Source organism: Dermacentor variabilis, chromosome 2, assembly GCF_050947875.1.
Source record: "Dermacentor variabilis isolate Ectoservices chromosome 2, ASM5094787v1, whole genome shotgun sequence".
Lineage (NCBI taxonomy): Eukaryota > Metazoa > Arthropoda > Arachnida > Ixodida > Ixodidae > Dermacentor > Dermacentor variabilis.
In genome coordinates this window covers 101,635,270-101,655,558 of record NC_134569.1, presented here as the reverse complement: position 1 = coordinate 101,655,558, position 20,289 = coordinate 101,635,270, and the positions used below count along the sequence as shown (strand labels likewise).

The window sequence follows — 20,289 nt, the reverse complement described above, 5'->3', positions numbered from 1 at the left end:
ATCTGTCTCCATGGACAGGGAATGTGTGGTCAGCACCGTTTCTTTTTTCTTTTGTTTATTAAGTTCTTATCCATGAGGTGAAGTGGAAAGATTAGTGCTTAGTTTACCTTGTATTACCTGTTCATTGTGTGCTGATAAGACATTTGTCTGAATTCTCCTGCCGTCTCTTCTGAGAAACGCCTGCTCTTCCCCCCTGTTTGTGTCCCTGATAGTCAAGTGGTCACTGTGGTACAATCACCTCTTGGGAATTTGAGTCCAATGCTTGTCATTCTCTTTGGTTTCGTTGCTCTTTATATTTCTTTCCCCAGTTGTCTTCATTATTCTGCATGCTGTTCTCTTGAAGTGCTTTGATTCCCTTGGTTTCTGCTCCTGTCTAGTTCGGTTCGGCACTGCTTACTCTGTTTCAGTCTGATTGTCGCAGTGAATGTTGTTTATCGTCCAAGAAAGAAAAGCCAAGTCATATAACACGAATACGGGTCCTACTTCAAGCCTCTGGCTTTAGTGTCATTTGATTAGCATTCTCTTTCTGTACCACTATGTCTGTGCTAGCTTTTACTGGAACAGATGAAGTGCTGGAGCAATGCATTTCTTTTTTCGGATTCCTTTTGCCTAGGTCCATCTCTTACTCCTTTGTTTGCAATATGTTGCAATAGCACTGTCTGTGCACGCTGTGTTCAGAATAAAGATTTACAATCATGTCACAGGCAAATGATACTTTGTGTCTTTTTGCAAGACTGCTAGATACAAAGATAGGTGCGGCCTGCTGCATGCATTGAAAACGCTGTAATCCGCCACGGCGCCACCACTCAAGGACCGTTGTCTAAGATCAACATAGAAAATGCACCAGGCATGCGCTTGGAACGCCGTCGCCCATGGAAGCCGATGCATCGAATCCCTGACAGCTAGTTCCATTCAGACCAGCCATGGTGGCCAAGAATGCAACTACGGTTGTAACGTTTGCTCCCATTGCAGCCGGCCTGACGCTGCAGGCCACACCTTTTTTTTTTCATCCAGCGGCTGTGCCACTTGTAACCGGGGAATGGCAATAATGTGAATGGCCTGTATTGAACAGTGCTTTGCTGAATCTGGCGAGTGCCTTTAACCCTTCAAGCGTGAGCCATAAATAGCTGAAAAAGAAATTATTTTCTATCTAAATGTGCAAGAAACACCAAGAATAAGCATAATCAATCCAAAAAAATATATATCTTTCAGAAACATTTTCAGTCTTATCGGCGGAACGCCGGGCGGAAAACTGGAAATGGACTTTACCGCAAACCATATATAGCTTCATTTGGAATTGGTACCTACAGTTGTCATCATATGGGAACCATAGGTGTATTTTTCATTTGCTTTGCATCATGTATGTGATGCCACTGCACCCGGAGATCTTTTATCGGTCTGTCCTCCCTGATCATGCTTTCAAAAGAATGTGAGTCGCATATCAAACATCTTCCTCATCCTGTGTTCCTATTCTAAACCAACGACTGATGCTTGCTGCCTGACATTTCCCCAGAAACTTCTTATCATCATTGAAACTTGGCACGAAAACAATTATTTTTACTGATATGTTGCCTTAAGCAATACTTCTCTTTAAAGGGTTAAGCACTTGTTGGACTTCAGTTTTATTTATCTGTTGTCTTACCATTTCTGTCTGAAAAATTTTGTTTTGTTATTCCACCGATTTGTTCAGTTGAGTATCATTTACTTGTGTACATGCCCAAAGTGTAATTTGGGCGGCTGTAGAATAGACGAAAGCACTTACGTTTGGCCCAGTGAATGCCTTGGAAAGAGGCGTTGCGCACCTGCTTTTAAGCTGGGGAGGAGGTTCACGGACCGTGTAGAGGTTTTATGCCGGGTGTGGTGTGTGCTGACGTTAGACACAGGTGGACGCAGATGATGTGGGACGAGAAGACGCAGAGTGACGCGATGGTTCAAATGGCGAGAGCTGTTGTGACTGAGTGCTTGAGGTGATTTGGTGAGCAAGGACGGCCGCTCGCAAGTCCTTGTGGAAATCGGAGCCTGGAACATTGTTGATATGGAAGTGGCTGTCCAGCTGGATCAACCAGATGTCCGGCATGTTGATATAGAATTTCCGCACACCCTACAACTGCAAAACATCTGCCGGACTGCTTGAGGCCATGTCGCTTTTGCCTTGGTAGAGTCGGTGCATTGATGCTGGCACAGCTGGGCTCAGTCATCTGAATCACCAATTTGTGGGAGGCTGTTCAAAAAGTTCGCCAACGTGCCACTGTTTATTTAGATTGGCCAGCCATGGTGCCGCGAGATCTCTGGAGCAGTCGATACCACGGCCACTCAGGTTGAGCCCGCGAGCCTGTTCTATTCTTGCACTAAAGGCGCATGAGCTGTCTTCTTCTTCACGGGCTCTGGAGGCAATAATCACACCGCCACAGTGCTGATTACTAGATTGTCTGCACATGGGGAATAGTTCAAAGAAAGGAAATCTCATCTACTAAGTGGAAACCCTCCTGATATCAGCTCAGCTGGCAGAGCTGTAAGGTTCCATCATTACTGCATACCAAAAAGCTCTTCATTATCTTGCAACTTGATTGTGCAAATAATAATTTTTGAGACTGAATTAAATAGTGCCAGAAGTGAATCAAATCAGATAATTTTGAAACGATAAACAGCCTTCTTAACCATTAATATAAAACGATGTTCACATCCTAGCATTCACAATGTTACCAAGCTTTTGTCTTTACATTGAACACCATGAATCATGGTTTAGTAGATGCACAATTGCAGCATTAATGACAAGTAAGCTCTTTGTTTGTGCAGTCAGGCCTCTTCAGAGCATACATGGGCATTCATTATGAAAATGAAGCTTAAGAAAGGTAGTTTGGGGTCTAGTTAGCACCTTCATGTATAATCGCGACTATATCAGTAGTGGCTGTCATCTCTGGCACTGGCAGAGCGATAAAAGTTCACTTTACTTAGTTTTAAGTCATAGGCGATGGTGCCACTATTGTAATAATGTTACAAAGAATCATATTCAGACAAAGAGAGCACATAGGGGTAGTAGCATTCATGCATAATAATACCAAACAATACCAACTGGAAAAACAGAGTTCCATCTATGCTTTGCACTTCAGTCCATTGAAAACTCATATTCACTTGCATGGTGCACTTTGGCCAGACCTAGCCCTTGCACCATTAAACACCACGTATTATCATGAACCCACTGGAAAATGCTATTTCTGAGCATTTAGAAAAGAAGTGTGGCTGTACTACTCCATAACTTCTTGTGTATATTATGTCCACTATGGCCACCTTGATGAATTTTATTGCATTTTTGCTTTGGTTTTAGTTTGATTGGGTCTAGTTGACAATGTAAAGCATTAAAAAAATATTCAAATTTGTGAATCGTGTGATTTTATTTGAGGACTGAATTGAATAGGACAGTATTTTATACGCTATTTGAAAGTTTTGAATGTTCACACACTCCCGATTAGCAGTAGTTCACAGCCCAGCGAAGTTGCAGAAAATGCTACAGAACAAAAGATTCTGTGACAGTAAGAATTTGCACTGGCTGTTCCAGGATAATTGAGCTATTTAAAAGAAATGAAAGTTTTGTATAGTTGACACCTGCAGGTAGTCTACTGGGCATACAAGTTTGACATTTAAACACACATAGTGGAGGGACTGTAGTATAGAATGTGGGGTAGATTTGTGATGTGAAATCCGGCATGGAATTGCCAATCGCTTGTTTGCTGAAACGCCCATGTTTACAGTTCCAGGGTCCACCCGTGGCATATGTGCAGCAGGTAGTGGTGAAAGCAGCTGTGTCACCATGGCAACCAGATCTCCTGCTTATGGATGCCTTCCGTTCCCCACTCGCCGAATCCTTCCGCATCACGGAGATTGTGGGGAATCACCAGTTCATGGACAGGCAAGCAATTTTAGAGCAGAGACTCGTTGCCATAGCTCAGTAGCTATGTCGTTCTCCTGCTGAGCTCGAGGTTGCGGCTTTGACTCCCGGCTGCAGCTGCTGCATTTCAGTGAAGACGAAATGCGAAAACTCTCGTGTACTGGTGGATTTAGGCAGACATTAAAGAGCCCCAAGTGGTCCAGAGATGGCGTCTCTCAAAGCCAATGAGTTGCTTTGAGACATTGAATCAATCAATCAATCAATCAATCAATCAATCAATCAATCAATCAATCAATCAATCAATCAGTTAGTCAATTACAGTAATAAATCAACTTTAGCAGAGCACTGTGGAGAGTTTATATAGTTAGTCCTCTATAATTCAGGGTGGTTGCATTGTCTTATGGGAACCCAATGGTATAAAAGCTGTTTGAAAATTTTTGAACACTGTAATGAAATTTGGCAAATGTTCTTTTTGTCTTCACTTGAACAGTACAGTTAGTTTCATATCAGTAAAGTAGTTTTAAAAATAGTTAAAATTTAACACTTTTTTGTCGATACAATCAACTCAAGCATTGTTATGGATGTGTGATAAGCTGGTACAATTGTCAAGGTCCATTTTCATGAAACGTGTTTCACATAAATGCAATTCATGATTGGCCAAGTCTGTGGCCATTGTCTCGCTATCATGATGATGATGATGATGAAAAACTTTATTTATCCCTCTTTAAAGGGAAAGGGGCAATGGAATAGAGGGTGGGGGGAGGAACTACTTGGAGTAGGCCTCCTTTATCCTCTCAGCCCACTCCAGGATGGCCTCCTGAAGATCGGGCCTGGAGCTGCGCAAGGCAGCCTCCCACTGCTCCTCACTAGATATTAATTGCTTGAGGAAAGGGGGAAGGGGGTGCTTAGGGCACCCCCACATGATATGGTTTAAGTCTGCTCTGGGAGATACACAGAATTTACAAGAGGGAGAAAGGTACCGTATTTACACGATTGTAAGTCGACCCCTTTTTTAATATTTGAAAGTCTGAAGTTGGGAGGTCGACTTACAATCGAAACCAAAACATGGCCCCGCCAAAAAAAAAAGCGATACCAACGAGAGCTACAACGTAGTTACAATTTTATGTTTGCTCTATGGTCCTACCCTTATCTTTTCGCTATCCCGCGTGTTTGTTTGCTTTTCGGAAGGGTTTTTCAACATTTTTGAGAGTCTTACAGTGCATGCAATACTCATGGGGGGTGTCGATAGTTGATGGAAGCGCCGCTGTTCCCATTTGCGGCGGCACCCTTAGAACGGCGGCGCTTGCGGGGAGTATCGGTAGTTCATGGAAGAGCAGACACCGTTCGCGGGTTTCTCTTTCTCTGTTTAAAGGCCTTAAAGGCATTGGCATTGGTTTGACCAACTTTTTGACGCGCTCCACTTGACTGCCGGCTACGTGCTACTTCTATGATTCCCCAGTCGTCATGAGTGCCGCAGGCCCACTAATCTTTCGGCACTCGTTCACAGCAGCGTTCAAGAGGGCTGCCATCCTTTACGCCGAAGAAACAAATCACTGCGCTGCGGGCCGCAATTTCGATGTTTCTAAACGGGTGGTGCGAGAGTGGCGACTGCAGCGAAGCGAAATTTTCACCCTGTGGCGGCAAGTGAGAAATTTCCCACGTGCCGAAGTCTGGACGCTTTCCGGAACTGTAGGCTAAGCTTGCGGCAGCGTCGCTGAAATGCGTGATCGGTCCCTGCCAGTGAAGTGTGCCGTGGTCATGAAACAAGCCCGGACCTTCGCCTTAATTTTAAGGTTCTGCTCCGCCGTGAGTACGAGTGGCTGGCGGCAGAAGACTGCGAAATTACGCCAACCGGACCTGTCAAAAGAGCCTCCCTGACGGCTGCGTGTGGTTGGGTGCATTCGGCGTGGGCTGCTGTTCTGCAAGATGTCCTGGTGCGGTCGTTTGCCAAATTTGAAATTTCGCTGGACCACGACGCGCTGTGGGACCGCAGCAACGATGACGATGGCAGCACTAGTGAAGACGAGTAGTCCAGTGACCATGTCAGCTACTAATAAATTTTCGTTATCGAATGCGCCCTCGGGTTTTTTTTTTTTTTTTCCCGGTCAAGCGATATGGGGGGGTCGACTTACATTCGAGTCGACTTACAATCGTGTAAATACGGTAAATGGCGGGATGAATGCGGTGGAGGAGGTAAGGGGACGGAAAGGTGCGAGTCTGCAGCTGTTGCCACAGAACTTCACACCTACGCGGGGATTTGCCCATGAGTGGTGGAAAGGTTAAGCGGTATCATGTCATTCATGATTATGAGTGGCAGGCACCCGAATGTGACTCATCATCATCATCATCGGGTTTTATGTCCACTGCAGGACGAAGGCATCTCCCTGTGATCTCCAATTACCCTTGTCCTGCGCCAACCGTTTCCAACTAGTGCCCGCGAATTTCCTAATTTCATCGCTCTACCTAGTCTTTTGTCATCCTCGATTACGTTTCCTTTCTCTTGGTACCCATTCTGCAACGCTAATGGTCCTACGGTTATCTAACCTGCGCATTACATGACCTGCCCAGCTCCACCTTTTTCTCTTGATGTCAGTTAGAATATCGTCTATACCTGTTTGCTCTCTGATCCAAACCGCTATCTTTCGGTCTCTTAACATTATGCCTAACAATCTTCGTTCCATTGCTCTTTGCACGGTCCTTAACTTGTTCTCAAGCTTCTTTGTCAGTCTCCAAGTCTCTGCCCCATATGTTAGCACTGATAAAATGCTTGTACACCTTCTTTTTCAATGATAATGTTAAGCTTCCAGTCAGGAGCTGACAATGTCTGCCGTATGCGATCCAACCCATTTTTATTCTTCTATGAATTTCCTTCTCATGATCAGGGTTCCCTGTGATTAATTGACCTAGGTAGACACACTCATTCACAGACTAGAGGCTGACTGGCGATCATGAACTCTGTTCCCTTGCCCGGCTATTCATCATTATCTTTGTCTTCTGCACATTAATCTTCAACCACACTCTTACACTCTCTCTGTCAACGTCCTCAGTCTTTTGTTGTAACTTGTCTGCATTGTTGCTGATTAGGACAATGTCATCGGCAAACCGAAAGTTGATGAGATATTCGCCGTCGGTCCTTACTCCTAAGCCTTTCTAGTTTAATAGCTTAAATACTTTCAAACATGCAGTGAATAGCATTGGAGAGATTGTGTCTCCCTGTCTGACCCCTTTCTTTATACGTATCTTCCTGCTTTTCTTGTGTAGAATTAAGGTTGCTGTGGAATCTCTGTAGATATCTTTCAGGATATTTATGTAAGCGGTCTGTACTCCTTGATTACGTAATGCCTCTATGACTGCTGGTACATGTATCTCTACTGAATCAAATGCCTTTTCGTAATCTATGAAAGCCATATATAGAGGCTGATTGTACTCTGCGGATTTCTCGATTACATGATTGATGAGATGGATGTAATCCATAGTAGAGTATCTCTTTCTGAAGCCTGCCTGTTCCCTTGGTTGACTAAAGTCCAGTGTTGCCCTTATTCTATTGGAGATTGTTTTGGTAAATATTTTATATAATACTGGGAGTAAGCTAATGGGCCTATAATTTTTCAATGCTTTAACGTCTCCCTCTTTGTGGACTAGTATAGAGTTTGCATTCTTCCAGTTTTCTGGGACCCTTGCAGTCGATAGACACTTCATATAAAGAGCCGCCAGTTTTCCAAGCATTATGTCTCCTCTATCTTTGGTTAAATCGACTGTTATTCCATCTTCTCCTGCTGCTCTTCCTCATTTCATGTTTTGCAAGGCCCTTATAACTTGATCACTAGTTATAGGAGGAGCTTCTGCATCCTGTTCATTATTGCTTCTAATGGAGGTATCCTGACTCCTCTTGGTACTGTAAAGGTCAGTATAGAATTCTTCCGCTTCTTTTACTACATCTTCAAGATTGCTGATGATATTACCCTGCTTATCTTTCAGTGCATACATCTTGGTTTGTCCTATGCCAAGTTTCTTTCTTACTGACTTCAGGCTGCATCCATTTTTTATGGCTTCTTCAGTCTTTCTCATGTTATAGTTTCGAATATCACTTATTTTTGTCTTGTTGATCTTTCCTACTGGTTCTTTCCTAAGAGCTTTCCTACTGGTTGCCTTGGTGCCTTGCCTCCCACTTCAATTGCTGCCTCTGAAACCAGCCTAGTTATGGTTTCATTCATTATCTCTACGTCTTCTTCATCTCTCTGTTCTAAGGCTGCATATTTGTTTGCATGTACCAGCCTGAATTTGTCTGCTTTTACCCTTACTGCCTCTAGGTTCTTTTCAAATTGAGGTGAATCCTAGCCCTCACTAACCTATGATCACTGTACTTTACTCTACCTATCACTTCTACATCCTGCATTTTACTAGGACAAGCAGAGAGTATGAAATCAATTTCATTTCTTGTTTCACCATTAGGGCTTTTCCAGGTCCACTTTCTGTTGCTATGCATCCTGAAAAAGGTGTTCATTATTCGAAGCTTATTCCTTTCTGAGAATTCTACCAGCATCTCTCCTCGAGCATTCCTAGAATCGACGCCGTAGTTGCCAATTGCTTGCTCACCGGCCTGCTTTTTCCCACTTTTGCATTGAAGTCGCCCATTACTACAGTATACAGAGTTTGTACTTTTCTTATTGCTAATTCAACATCTTCATAAAACTGTTCTACTTCATCATCATCGTGACTCAATGTTGGAGCATAGGCTTGTACTACCTTTAATCTGCACCTCTTATTAAGTTTGATTACAAACCTGAACAGGAATTGGCCTCCCTGGTGCAGTGTTCAACCACTACCTCCCAAATGATTCCTACAGTTAACCCATGGCCCTCAGTCCCCAGCAGCTGCAGAGCACCTGACCAAGGTGACTGATCAGGAAAACACTCATATTCAAGAAACATTTCAGTACAGGCTGGGTCATTTATCTTAAGTTTTAAGGCATGAAAAAGTTGAGAACTCCAACAATAACTGCAAAACGGTTACATAAGTTCCCTTTCAAACAAAGGTGTGGAGATGTTCAAGATTTAGAATATAAACTGAATAGTTCTTGCTAATTGATTCATATTTGATTACATAGTTTGCTATTTAATGTTTGGGAACATATTATTTAGTTCCCAGCGACACAGTGCTTCAGGGGCATGAGTTAAATCACCACTGGCTATCATAGTTTATTCTTCGCCACATGGTGAAGGTGTAACTGAGGATGTGGAGGTGGCCTAACGATGCTGACACAATAACAATGACAGCACAATGGTAGCGGCATGGTGATGGCGTCATAGCAGAAAGGAGAGATGGACACGGCAAGCCCAGTTTTGAGCTGTCAACTGCTGACACAATAATACAAGTTTGTATGGAAGCTAAAATGGCACGCAGTGTTGTGTGCCTCATGTCTAGGTCAAATGAATAATTATTGCTCCGTATAATGTGTGTTGAAATATCGCTGCCACTAATCTTTTTTTAGATCTATTATGCTTGCTTTGGAAACATGAAAAAATGAGTAGGTGTGAACTATATCCGTAGAAACAAATTTTTGCGGTGTTTCAAATTTATTTTATATTTCATGAGAAACATGAAAGATCAGGATAGGGTTGATGAAGGTTTCGTGGGTAATGCTTTTAGAATAGCAGTTTATTAATTATTTTTTCGACTTGCCGTGGTGCCATAGGGGCTTTGGCATTGCGCTGCTATGCCTGAGGATGAGGGATCAAATCCCGGCCACGGCAGCCGCATTTCAATGGGGGGCGAAATGCAAAAACACCTGTAGTACTGTGCGTTGTGTGCACGTAAAGAACCCAAGGTGGTCAAAATTAATCCAGAGTCGCCCACTATGGCGTACCTCATTATCATATCATAGTTTTGGTACGTAAGACCCCAGTATTAAATTTTAAGTGTTAATTATTTTTTTTCCTAACAGTCTCATGTTGCTCTTAATGCTATTTTTTTACTGTGCAGCAATGGAACAAAGCACGCCCTTCAGGATGTGTGCCTTCAGGTGTCCGAGTCTACAGATAAAGTGGCTGCAGCCTCGCTCCCTCAGTATGGCTGCCTTGTCCTGTCCCCTACTTATGTCTGGAAGCAGGACTTCAATATGTGAGTACACTTGAAGGAAATAGTTACAGTTGTGACAAACCGTTACGAGTAGTGCCCATCCACTGTGCTTGTCAATAGATACGGTTGACTGCAATGGTCTTTAGGTACTGCTGTGGTGGCACAGCAGTCTTTTCTATTGGTTGATTGCTAGTTTGCTGAAAGCAGTGAGTGGGAAGATGTCTGCCATTGGTGATACGATAGTACCGGTCCAATATTTTTGTTGGCAAATATGGGAAGGGATCTGATAGTGTTTTGTTGTAGTCCGCGTCCTGACCAAACAGCTGTGTGGCAGGTAACAAAGGCCACTTTACATTCTTTTCTCTGTTTTTCTTTTTTTGCATGGCACCAGCTTACAGTTAAAGGGGCCCGAAACACTTTTTGAAAATAGTAAGAAAACGTTGCTGATTTGTCGTAGAGGCTGCTGTGAACATGTGCACATGTGAACAGTGAACATTACTGCGCTGTATGCAGCATGGAAATTACAATATTGTGTCAAAAATGGTAGAAAATTGTTTGTTCTTGCTTTTGAAATGCCGTCATGCAGCATCCTCAAAAGCAGCTGGCCCACCTCTGCTATTGGCTGATTTCGTGGTTGCGAGAGCATCCTCAGTAATACATAATCGCTAATTTTGAGTTAGACAAATGAGAAATATGTACACCTATGATCTCAAAAAGACACAAAAGTAATTTCATCTTTGCCCTGCGCGTAGCTGCATCTGCTGCATGTGTTCTCTGAGATGGCAGCAGTGTGCTGTGTAGCATTGTCTACCGCAGTCACCACAGGGTGCCGCAACAAGCCCTTTTGCTGTCATAACACTTTTTTGACAGGCGGTTTGCCCTCTTGGCTTTTCCGCTGTGTACCTTCCAGCGCACTAGCAGAGACGAAAAGAGAAAGCCGGGCATCGGTGCGATAACTCCACTTATAATTCAAGGATTAGCAAAAGTTTTGCGGCATAATATTTGTGAGACGACATCCTTCCTTTAATAGTGAGGCCATTCCATCATTAGTTAGAAAGGTGTTTCTGGGCCCTTTTAAGGTATTCAGGAAAGCACTGTGTCTTGTCTTTGTGCTTCCCACACCCAAACTATGTTGGGTGCAGGTTCCACAAAAAGGCTGGATGCTTGTGCCGTTTGTGCATTGGGACTATTAGTATTACATGTTTGAATGTGCATGTAATATGTACATGTTTGTCGATGTACTCGTCTGCAGGGAACCACATATATACTAGTTATATCTGATGTGTTTATTTGTAGTACTAAATGAAGCTAGCATTTCTCTGCGCTTAGGGTTCTGCATTATGCTCACTGCTGTTGCCCGGTGGTGGCGCCCTGGCCTCACAGATTTTTTGCCAGGGTGGCCTTCAGCACTGTACTCTGTAGATGTTTCAAATAAACTTGACTTAATGAATAGTGTACTACTATATTGTTTGCATGTTCTAGTGCTTTCTGCAACACTGAATTCCAGGCGACATGCCTGATCGTCATTGAAATTCAGCTCTTATGAGGATCTCTCGTGGTCCAAATAGCTTAATTTGGTGCCAAGTGAATAGGTACCCTTTCTTTCTGGCCTCTTCTTTGTCATGCACCACTCTTTTTTTCACTTGGTGCGTGTGAGGCAGAGCATGATAAAAATCATGCACGTCAGACGTGTCATTGCGTGCAGCAAGTAAAAATGCTCAATGTGCAACACATATCAGTCTTATCTCTGAGTGTATCAGTCACTTCCATCTATCTGCCAACAAAGAGAAGGATAACCTTCTCCACTCACTGCTCCTTCTCCACTCAGTGCTGTGCCTATGTAGCAGGATATGAGGGGAAAATTGTACGCCCCAGGTTTGTCGTTGCATGCAATGAGTGGCAGTGCCGAATGTGTCAAAAATTTATGTTGTAATCTTAGTCTGTTAGTCACTTCTGTCTATCAGCCAATGAAGAGTAAGCTGCTGCCATCAGCATTCTTGTCTACCTATCTCCATATCTTCCCTTGTGCTCAGCAAAAACACAGCTTGACAAAGTCAGCATGAACACTGATAGGAAGTCCTTTATGGCACATGCCAGCACCATCTGCTGTTCCATTTCCCAATGCTAGTACAGTAGAATCTTGTTAAACAGAACCTCAAGGGACCGGAGAAATATGTTACAATCAACAGGAGTTCCGTTTACTCGGAAAGATGTACAGAGGTACATACGTATGTTAACACTCTTATGTATGTTAACCGTAAAAAAGTGAATGTAGCAGCCATTTGTTCACGTGGCTTAGTTGCAGTTGACGATGATTGGCGTGACGTAGCTTGTTTTAGTTTCAAGGATGCACCGACGGTCACACAGGGGGAGTCCAAATTATCGAGCTGGGCACTGTCCGAAATATTGGTTCTCCTAAAGGGACACTAAAGGCAAACATTAAGTCAAGCTAAAGTGATAGAGATTAGTGCTTGGGAATCTCTAAGGCGTCAATATTATCGCGAACAGGGCCTTAGTAATTGAGAAACTGAGGTAAATGCAGGACATGCTTAGAAACTCCTCTGGGACATTTAAGCACTTACCTGATGATAAAAGCACTCCTCAGTTAAATTCTGTCACTAGTACTCAACGACTCATTGCAAAAAAACATCATTGTATTGTATTAGAAGATGAAATAAAATGCTACTTATCCAGTTCTGTTTCATTAAAAAAAAAAAGAACTAATTGAAATTACCCTTGACAATAATGCGGGCGGTCGAAATGTTTTGTTTTCGCTCGACTCTGCGCCGCCCACGCTTTCAAGTTTCACTACTTTTTTGATCGCGTAGTGCTGTGCTGGTTTTGTCTGCTCGCAAAGCTCGCACAAACTGCAAGTAGCAGAGAATTCAACTTCCATATTATGCCGCGGGATGCCCGAATGGTCTACGCCACTTGACCAAAAAGCAGCTGCAGAGGCGAATCCACCGTTCTGTCTTGGCTCAGTGCCGCCATCTGTCGGGTGACGTTTTACTCACCGATGGCAGCAAAAGGCGGTGGAGGCGCAGGCAACGTCACCACTCCCTCGGTTGGATGGCGGGAGATTTGAATTTCGAAAAAGGTACTCGGGCCCTACAGATGCAATTTTCTCGTAAACGAAGTCCTTTCTTGGCCCGAAACAAACATTGTGAGGTTTCTGCAATAGTATTTAAACAGTCCACGTCGACTTCTTGTTTGCCTCTAGTGTCCCTTTAACTAATTTATCTATGGGAAGAGTGGCAACGTCACGAAGCTGCTCTGCTCTATACATATTATGAATTAAAAATGTATCAAATTTTTTGCATGCCTAAGTTTTTTGCAACTGTTTTTCTAAGAATGGCGGCCTGGATAGAATGATTAGTGTTGGAAAAAAATGCTTTCAAAATCCTGTCACTTTCTGAAAAACTTTTTAGATCTAGCTTGCTTCTGATTGTTGTTTACAGAGAGTGGCGAAAAAATTTTGCTCCAATTACCGAAAGTTTTTTTTTTTTGCACTACTGAAATAATAAACCAACAAACTTACAGGCTGTTGTTCCATTCAAGCGGCTAATCCGTTTAAGCGATTTTCGTTTACCGAGATTCTGCTGTGTGTATATATATATATATATATATATATATATATATATATATATATATATATATATATATATATATATATATAAAGTTTAACCTCGCAGTAACAAAATTGGTGGGGAACGCACAGACAGATAATATATATAATATATATATATATATATATATATATATATATATATATATATAAAGTTTAACCTCGCAGTAACAAAATTGGTGGGGAACGCACAGACAGATAATGCGTTGCAGAATGAAACTTTTCTGTAAAAATTCTGTTAGCCTACTTTGGCAAACTCTGCTCAATGATAAATAGTAGAACTGCATTGCCGACAGTACAAAGTGTGCCTCATGCGTCGATCAGCAGTGGAAGCACTGCCGTGGAGCATTATCTTCGGTCAATCGCTTTCGGAGATACGATGACTTTTACTAGATTTTGCGTAACTCAGCACCGGACGCAGAGCAACAGTGCTCCACGCATGCAGCAGCATTTCTCCAGTGCACACTGGTGCCCGTAACTGTCGACACATAGGTGCCGAGTGCGAATGTGATCGTATCTCGCATTCCCGAAGGCAATCAAGCGAGATTATGGCCCCTTCGCGCAAATCTACATCTGGTGCCAAATTCGCACGCAATGCCTGTCGGGTAATACCAAAACCAGCGTTCTTTAACCAAGGCTGGTTTTGGTGCTACCCGACAGGCATTGCGTGCGTGTATTCCCAGATGATCGTTCAATCACGGCCCAATGCGTGGCACTCTATGCTGTGACTGCCATCTCAAGCGCCATAAGTAATTCCACGTCAGTGGGACATGGATTACCTTGTTTTTGCTGCATTTTTCACACCAAGGCGCACGTTATGCACTGCACTAGGTGTGCAAAAATCGTCGTCACATGTTAGTAGCAATATGTGTGACGCTTCAAATGGCCGATCAACAAACAAGATGGCGGCCATGATATGTTTCCAGCACACGCAATCGCTTCTAGCGCTTGGTTATTTTTGTAAACAAAAATGGTGGTGCCCACGCAAGTGTAATGTAGTGATAGTTAATGCAATTATAGCGCAAAGCAATATCATTTGAGCACATTTTGAAGTCTGCTAGGCTTGCATGAGTGGGTAATATGCGGGGTTACCTTCTGGAAAATTTCGTTGATGCAGGATTGTAGTACAGCGACACTTCATTGTCGACAGATACAAAATGCATTGAATGCTATGGGTGTTCACCAGGAATGCGAAAATATTTCCTTGTCGCAAGAATTTCATTGCCACAAAATATTTAGTTATCACGGGTTTTGACTATAGCCCCTTTTTCAGCACTTTCCTATAGCGACCTATAACTGCACCAAGAGGGTGCGTGATGTTCTTAACCACAGAGTGCTGCTACTATGAAACAATAACGCTGAAGCATAGTGCATTTTGCACACATTCATTCGCCAATGGTCACTTTAAGTTACACTGACGTTGGCAGCGTTCAGCTGAACTTCATGGCCTTTCTTGGTTGATCATGTCGGGAGGTGCCCTCATAAATGGGAAGATTTGCCGTACGAAGGACACTGTTCAGATTTTCATTTACCTTGATCATGCATCAGAATAAAGGGTTGATGCATGTTAGTAAATGACCTGTGTAATCAATAGCTTCTCCTAATGTACATGCTACTGTAGTCTGAATTCATGCAAGAGCCTGCACTGGGCTTTGTGTATGTGATATGTATGCATGCACATACACAGTATGAATGTATACACGTGCATTGCAATAGGTGTTGTACTCTGTATGCAAGGTTCAGCTCCCACCAACAGAAAGCTGACTTTCATTTTCACTTAATATTTCTACATTTCACTTAAATGCAGAGTTAATTTCCCCAATGCTTTCCTTGGTTTCATTGTTTACTGGCTTCATTGGTTAATGCATATTACGCAGTCATTTTGACCATCCTTGTTTCTCATTATTCCTTTTTCTGATAGCTTAATTGAGAGAAATTCGTGCTTAAGTAGGAAATCTCTTTGCAGCTTCCGGCACGACAGCCAACCTCTCATGAGCATCTTCAATCAGAAAGATGAGACTTCAAATTCATACTACTTGAGAGGTAAGGACATTTCTTGGTTTCTTTTTGTTTACATATTAAGGAATTGTATTGCTGCTCTTAACTTTAGTTGTTTATTGAACGTGCCAGAGGGGCTCCAGTTGATCCTGTGATCTCTCTTGCTGCTTGTAGAGATCCTCTTTGGTGTCCCCTGGAAAGAAACTGGCATAAAGAAGTTCTGTGTGCGGAACAGGCAAAGGGTCATTACTTTTGCTGTCACCATTGTCCTGAAGAAGTGGGAGCCCAGGTGATTAGTACTAACCTATTCCTTTTCTTTCGCCATCGATATTTCAGCGTTTCCTTTCAGCATTGCCACAGTGATCATCGCTCCAGTGTAGGCGTGCATGTGCATGGCACGTAATTTCGAGATAGCGAGACTTTAGGCCTGTTCAGCTTCAGTAGCTTTGGCAAGTGTCTGGCGGGCAGCATGCGTGCACAGCATGTGCACGCTGTTGTTTCAGCCGGTGCGGCCCTTCTGTTGCGAAATCTGCGGGTGGTTCAGTTGGACATTTTATGGTTTCCCGTGCAGATTGTCGCTTCACTAAGGTCGTCTTGCAAGTGTCTGACTCTCGAGCAGTTCTGCTTGATCCGTGAAGGGGAAAATGGCAGCCGAATGAAGTTGCAAATTGGAAAACATTTTGGGAGATACTGAATATGGTGCAGATGCAGGAGTTCCTGTATCTTCTTCACAGCAGGATTGAATGCAGCAGTAGTGACTATGGATTTGCACAATGATTAGATAAGTTGAAGTGCAGTTGCTTGCATCTGGAAGAAACATGCAGCAGTCCAAACTGAACTCTCTTTTTTATTCAGCATAATAACGAGACAGCTATGGCCTTTACTGAGATGGGAGTGCTTGGCCATTTTTGTTATTTTTGTTTTACTTCTGTGGCGTTGCCAAACAGCTGGAGCACTATTGTCACAGCTTTCATGGCACATACGCTTTTATCGAATTACTGCTTCTATCGAAGCTTTGTTGCTGTCCCATTCACTTCATTATAATGAGGCTTTACTGTAGCTGGCTTGCGTTACTGGTTGACTGACAAGAGCCCTAGCCTTTGCTCCACAGCTAGGAGTTAATAATACAGAGTATAGAATCGATGCATATAATGACAATGCATGGTGCATATAAGGTTGGCAGTACGGCTGCATAAACTATAATTTCCAGAACAGGAGAGGCGTGCATACCGATTTCGGCACTTGCAGGACCCATAAGGTTTCAAGTATAAACAAGAACTATGATCAGGAGCCTTAGAGCTCATTCACACCAGCAATGGGCATTAGCCATGCAACCAAGCTTGTTGCAAAATGGCTGGTAGAAAATGGTTGCTTTCATCGAAGATCAACTGTTTTGGGTCAGCTGCTTGCCGCTAGATTTTTCAGTCACATGACTGCAGTTGCAAACCTGCTGAAGCAATCACTGGTGCAGGAGCAGGGTGTTTGTATATGCTGCCACTTATTTTACAGGGCAGTGGTGGCGCGGGCAGACGGGAACGACACCACTCGAGAGTCATTTCATTGTGGCGATGGGCAGGACGTATTAACCATTATGAATGTTGATCGCCGTGAGTCGCTCCTTGGTCACCAGTTGTAGTCGGTTGTGTTACTTCTGTGAATTGCTAGTGTGAACGCGCCTTTAGGCATCTTTAGTTGCTTTGGAACATAGCATGAGGTTAAGTTGTACCACATCTTGTTCTTTTGGTCCAGTGTGGTGCATACCCTTGAGGACAAGCTGCACCAGGCATATCCGGGGCACTCACACAACTCGTCATCCAAGGACCGAGAGCAGGAAGAAATTGTACACGTCCATTTCCAGTACCAGCACACACTGGCTGAATTTGTGCCCCTGGGCACAATTTATGTCATCTTGTTTCTCTACATCTACTACTCCGTCCGTAAGTGCATGCCACAGTCATATTTTACTTGTATAGTGTGTACAGTCAGGTTAGCTAAGACTGATTTCTTTTTCCTCCTTTTTCTCTTTTGCACAGTTCCTTCATTATTTTGCAGTGTACCATGTAATGTATTTTGCATCTAGATAGGGCTGGCTGGTCTGCTTTGAATAAGTATATATAGTTTCTTTTATACAGTGCCATATTTACTCAAATCTAGGCGGATACCTTTTTCGAAAAAGTAATGTACGAAAGTGGGGGTCAGCTTAGATTTGAGGGTGCGGGTTGGCCGGAACTGCCAGGTACATTAAGAGACTATATACCGCATGGAACATGTCTTTGGATTCGGGTGGAAATGAGAAGATTGTGTAATATTGACGTAAAGGAGCATACTTCTGTACCGTAAACAAGGAAATACTGTGTATTTTTAATTTGGCTTTGGAAGTGGATGCAAAAATGACTTGGGCACCGCTCAATGGTGAAACAGTGCAACCAATCCCTATACCCTCACGTAACCAAAACGCTTTGCAGGGAGAGTTATCTTGCTTGTGTACGGTATTCTATAGCCTGAACTTGTGTTTTATAGCTCTTCTGCTAACTTTTCTTTGCATGGGAGAGTAATTTCTTTCATTTTCAGCAAGTGCGTGTTGAAAAGTGGCGTTGCCTTGTGCAAACAAACAGAGCCACAGTGAACAGAGTGGTGCATTGATGCATGGTCTCTGAGATTGCCATCACATCCAGTAATCAGCGTTGCCGGCGTCCGTACACAGTTGTAAGAAGAGACTAAGTAGATAGAAAAATTCTGTTCTAAAAATTTCTGCTCGCTTTTTAGAGAAACCACTGCACGTTTCGACTTTTTGAATGGTAGGCTTTCTATTGTGCTACAAAATAGAAGGTGCTTGAAAAAGTGTAGGCTGTAATTTTAATACAACCTCGAGGCCACAGACTTACAGTGAGCAAATTCCAATCCACCATTTTTTTTTTTCTGAAAGCGTCTCGCTCTGAGCGTTTGTGCTTGCAGTCGATTGTGTCGCCCTGAGACCTTGTTCTAGCCACCATAACCTTGTGAAGAGCCCATGCTCAAGGCACAATGGCACCTACCAAGCGATGCCACTATACTGTGGCCTTTAAATGAACAATCTTTTGCGAGCAGACAGAATGTTGAACCTCCAAGCCCAACACGAGTTCAGCGTAAATGAAAAGAATGTGCACCAATGGCAGAAACAACAGAACAAGCTCTTCAACTGTGCTTTGAAGTGGATGACATTCACCGGACCACATAAAGGTAGACATCACGGGTAGAAAAAGATGATGCCGACTTCATCAGGGCATAAAGACAAGCGGGAATGCCCTTAACAACGTAGATAAGGTGGGCGAAGGCGAGGGAGGTCATGAACTTTGAGGTTTCACACGAACCTAGTTCATGGCCAGCAAAGGCTGGGTCATGCAAATTATGAAATGTTTCAAATTCAGCCTCCGGCGACGTACTTCAGTATGCTATAATCTCTCTAGCGACTTCAAGGAGAAGGTCTTTGCATTCCATCGCTACCCAATCAAGAAACAGCTGGAGAAATGCTACCAAGTGGGTCTAATTGAGAATGCTCACCAGACACCAGTTTACTTCAATATTCCCTTGGTGTTCTCGGTTGTGTAAAGAGTGTAAGGAGCAAGCACATGACCAACGTCATGACGATCATGCTTTCGCAAGGTCGTCAAAGGTTGCCAAAGAAGTCAAGGTCAACACTGTGAGGTACGAGAAGGAATGAGTGATGCTCTAGCATTGCATAGCCGATGGTTGGAAGCTGCTACCTTACATTGTTTTCAGGTGCAGGACTCTTCCATTCAGAGGAGTGTTTTTGAAGAAAATTGTGTGTGTTCACAAGACTGGGTGGATGAGTAGCGCCATGGTGGAGCACTAGGTCAAGACGATATAGCAACGCTAGGGGTTGGGCGGGGGGGCGCCATTGTGTAAAGAGTGTAAGGAGCAGGCACTCGACCAACATCGTGAGGACCATGCTTTTACAAGGTCGTACAGACATCACGATACTACTCAGAGGCATGATGGGCCAACTCCAACCATTTGACATCGCTACCATCAATCCGTTCAAGGATTGGCTTCATGAACATTATACTGACTGGCTGACATCACAAGAGCATCATCTACTCCTACCAGATGCATCAAGCGAGCTTTGCTTGATCAGTTAGCGAACTGGATTGTGGTGGTATGAGACAAAATTCCGGCTGAACTGATTGTGTGCGTGTTCCAAAAGTGCAGTATATCGAACGTGTTGGATGGAAGCAAGGATCCAATGTGGAAAGAAGTGAGCAACAAAGAGGACGGTGATGTCGCACAAAATGATGATAATGAGCGAAAGTTGGGCATGCTTACGCCACGTGTGCTTGCATAATAAAATGTACTCTCTTTTCTATATGTTCAATCAAATGTCTTTCTTTTGCTTGGTTTATATTCGAGGTGTGTTCTTTATTTTCTGGCCTTGCAAAGTTTTGGGGTTCTCCCTAGATTTGATTAAATATGGTATTTAACTTATTTAATGGGTTCCCAAACCCTGGGCCTTTGGAAATTATGCTGGCTTTTGAGAAGAAAATGTATTCGCCTCCGAGCTGCTTGTGAAACGGTAAATAAATAGTGCCTTAACACAATTTGGCACACAGTTAAACAGTTTTTGTATATCAATTACTGATGACAGTTGTTCAAGGTACTGTAAAGAAAGCAAGATGCCACTCACTTTCAAAGTACAGCTGCGAGC

At 43.2% G+C, this 20,289-nt stretch overlaps 1 protein-coding gene across 1 annotated transcript in view; it reads left to right on the top strand.

Annotated features, from left to right (window-relative positions):
- The window catches only part of SCAP (SREBP cleavage activating protein), a 90,884-nt gene that overhangs the window by 19,125 nt on the left and 51,470 nt on the right, over positions 1-20,289 (top strand). The window contains exons 4-8 of the mRNA XM_075681505.1: positions 3,750-3,907; positions 9,869-10,006; positions 15,556-15,632; positions 15,762-15,876; positions 17,337-17,524. Coding sequence (XP_075537620.1) covers positions 3,750-3,907; positions 9,869-10,006; positions 15,556-15,632; positions 15,762-15,876; positions 17,337-17,524 — 676 coding nt within the window. The remainder of the gene's footprint in view (positions 1-3,749; positions 3,908-9,868; positions 10,007-15,555; positions 15,633-15,761; positions 15,877-17,336; positions 17,525-20,289) is intronic.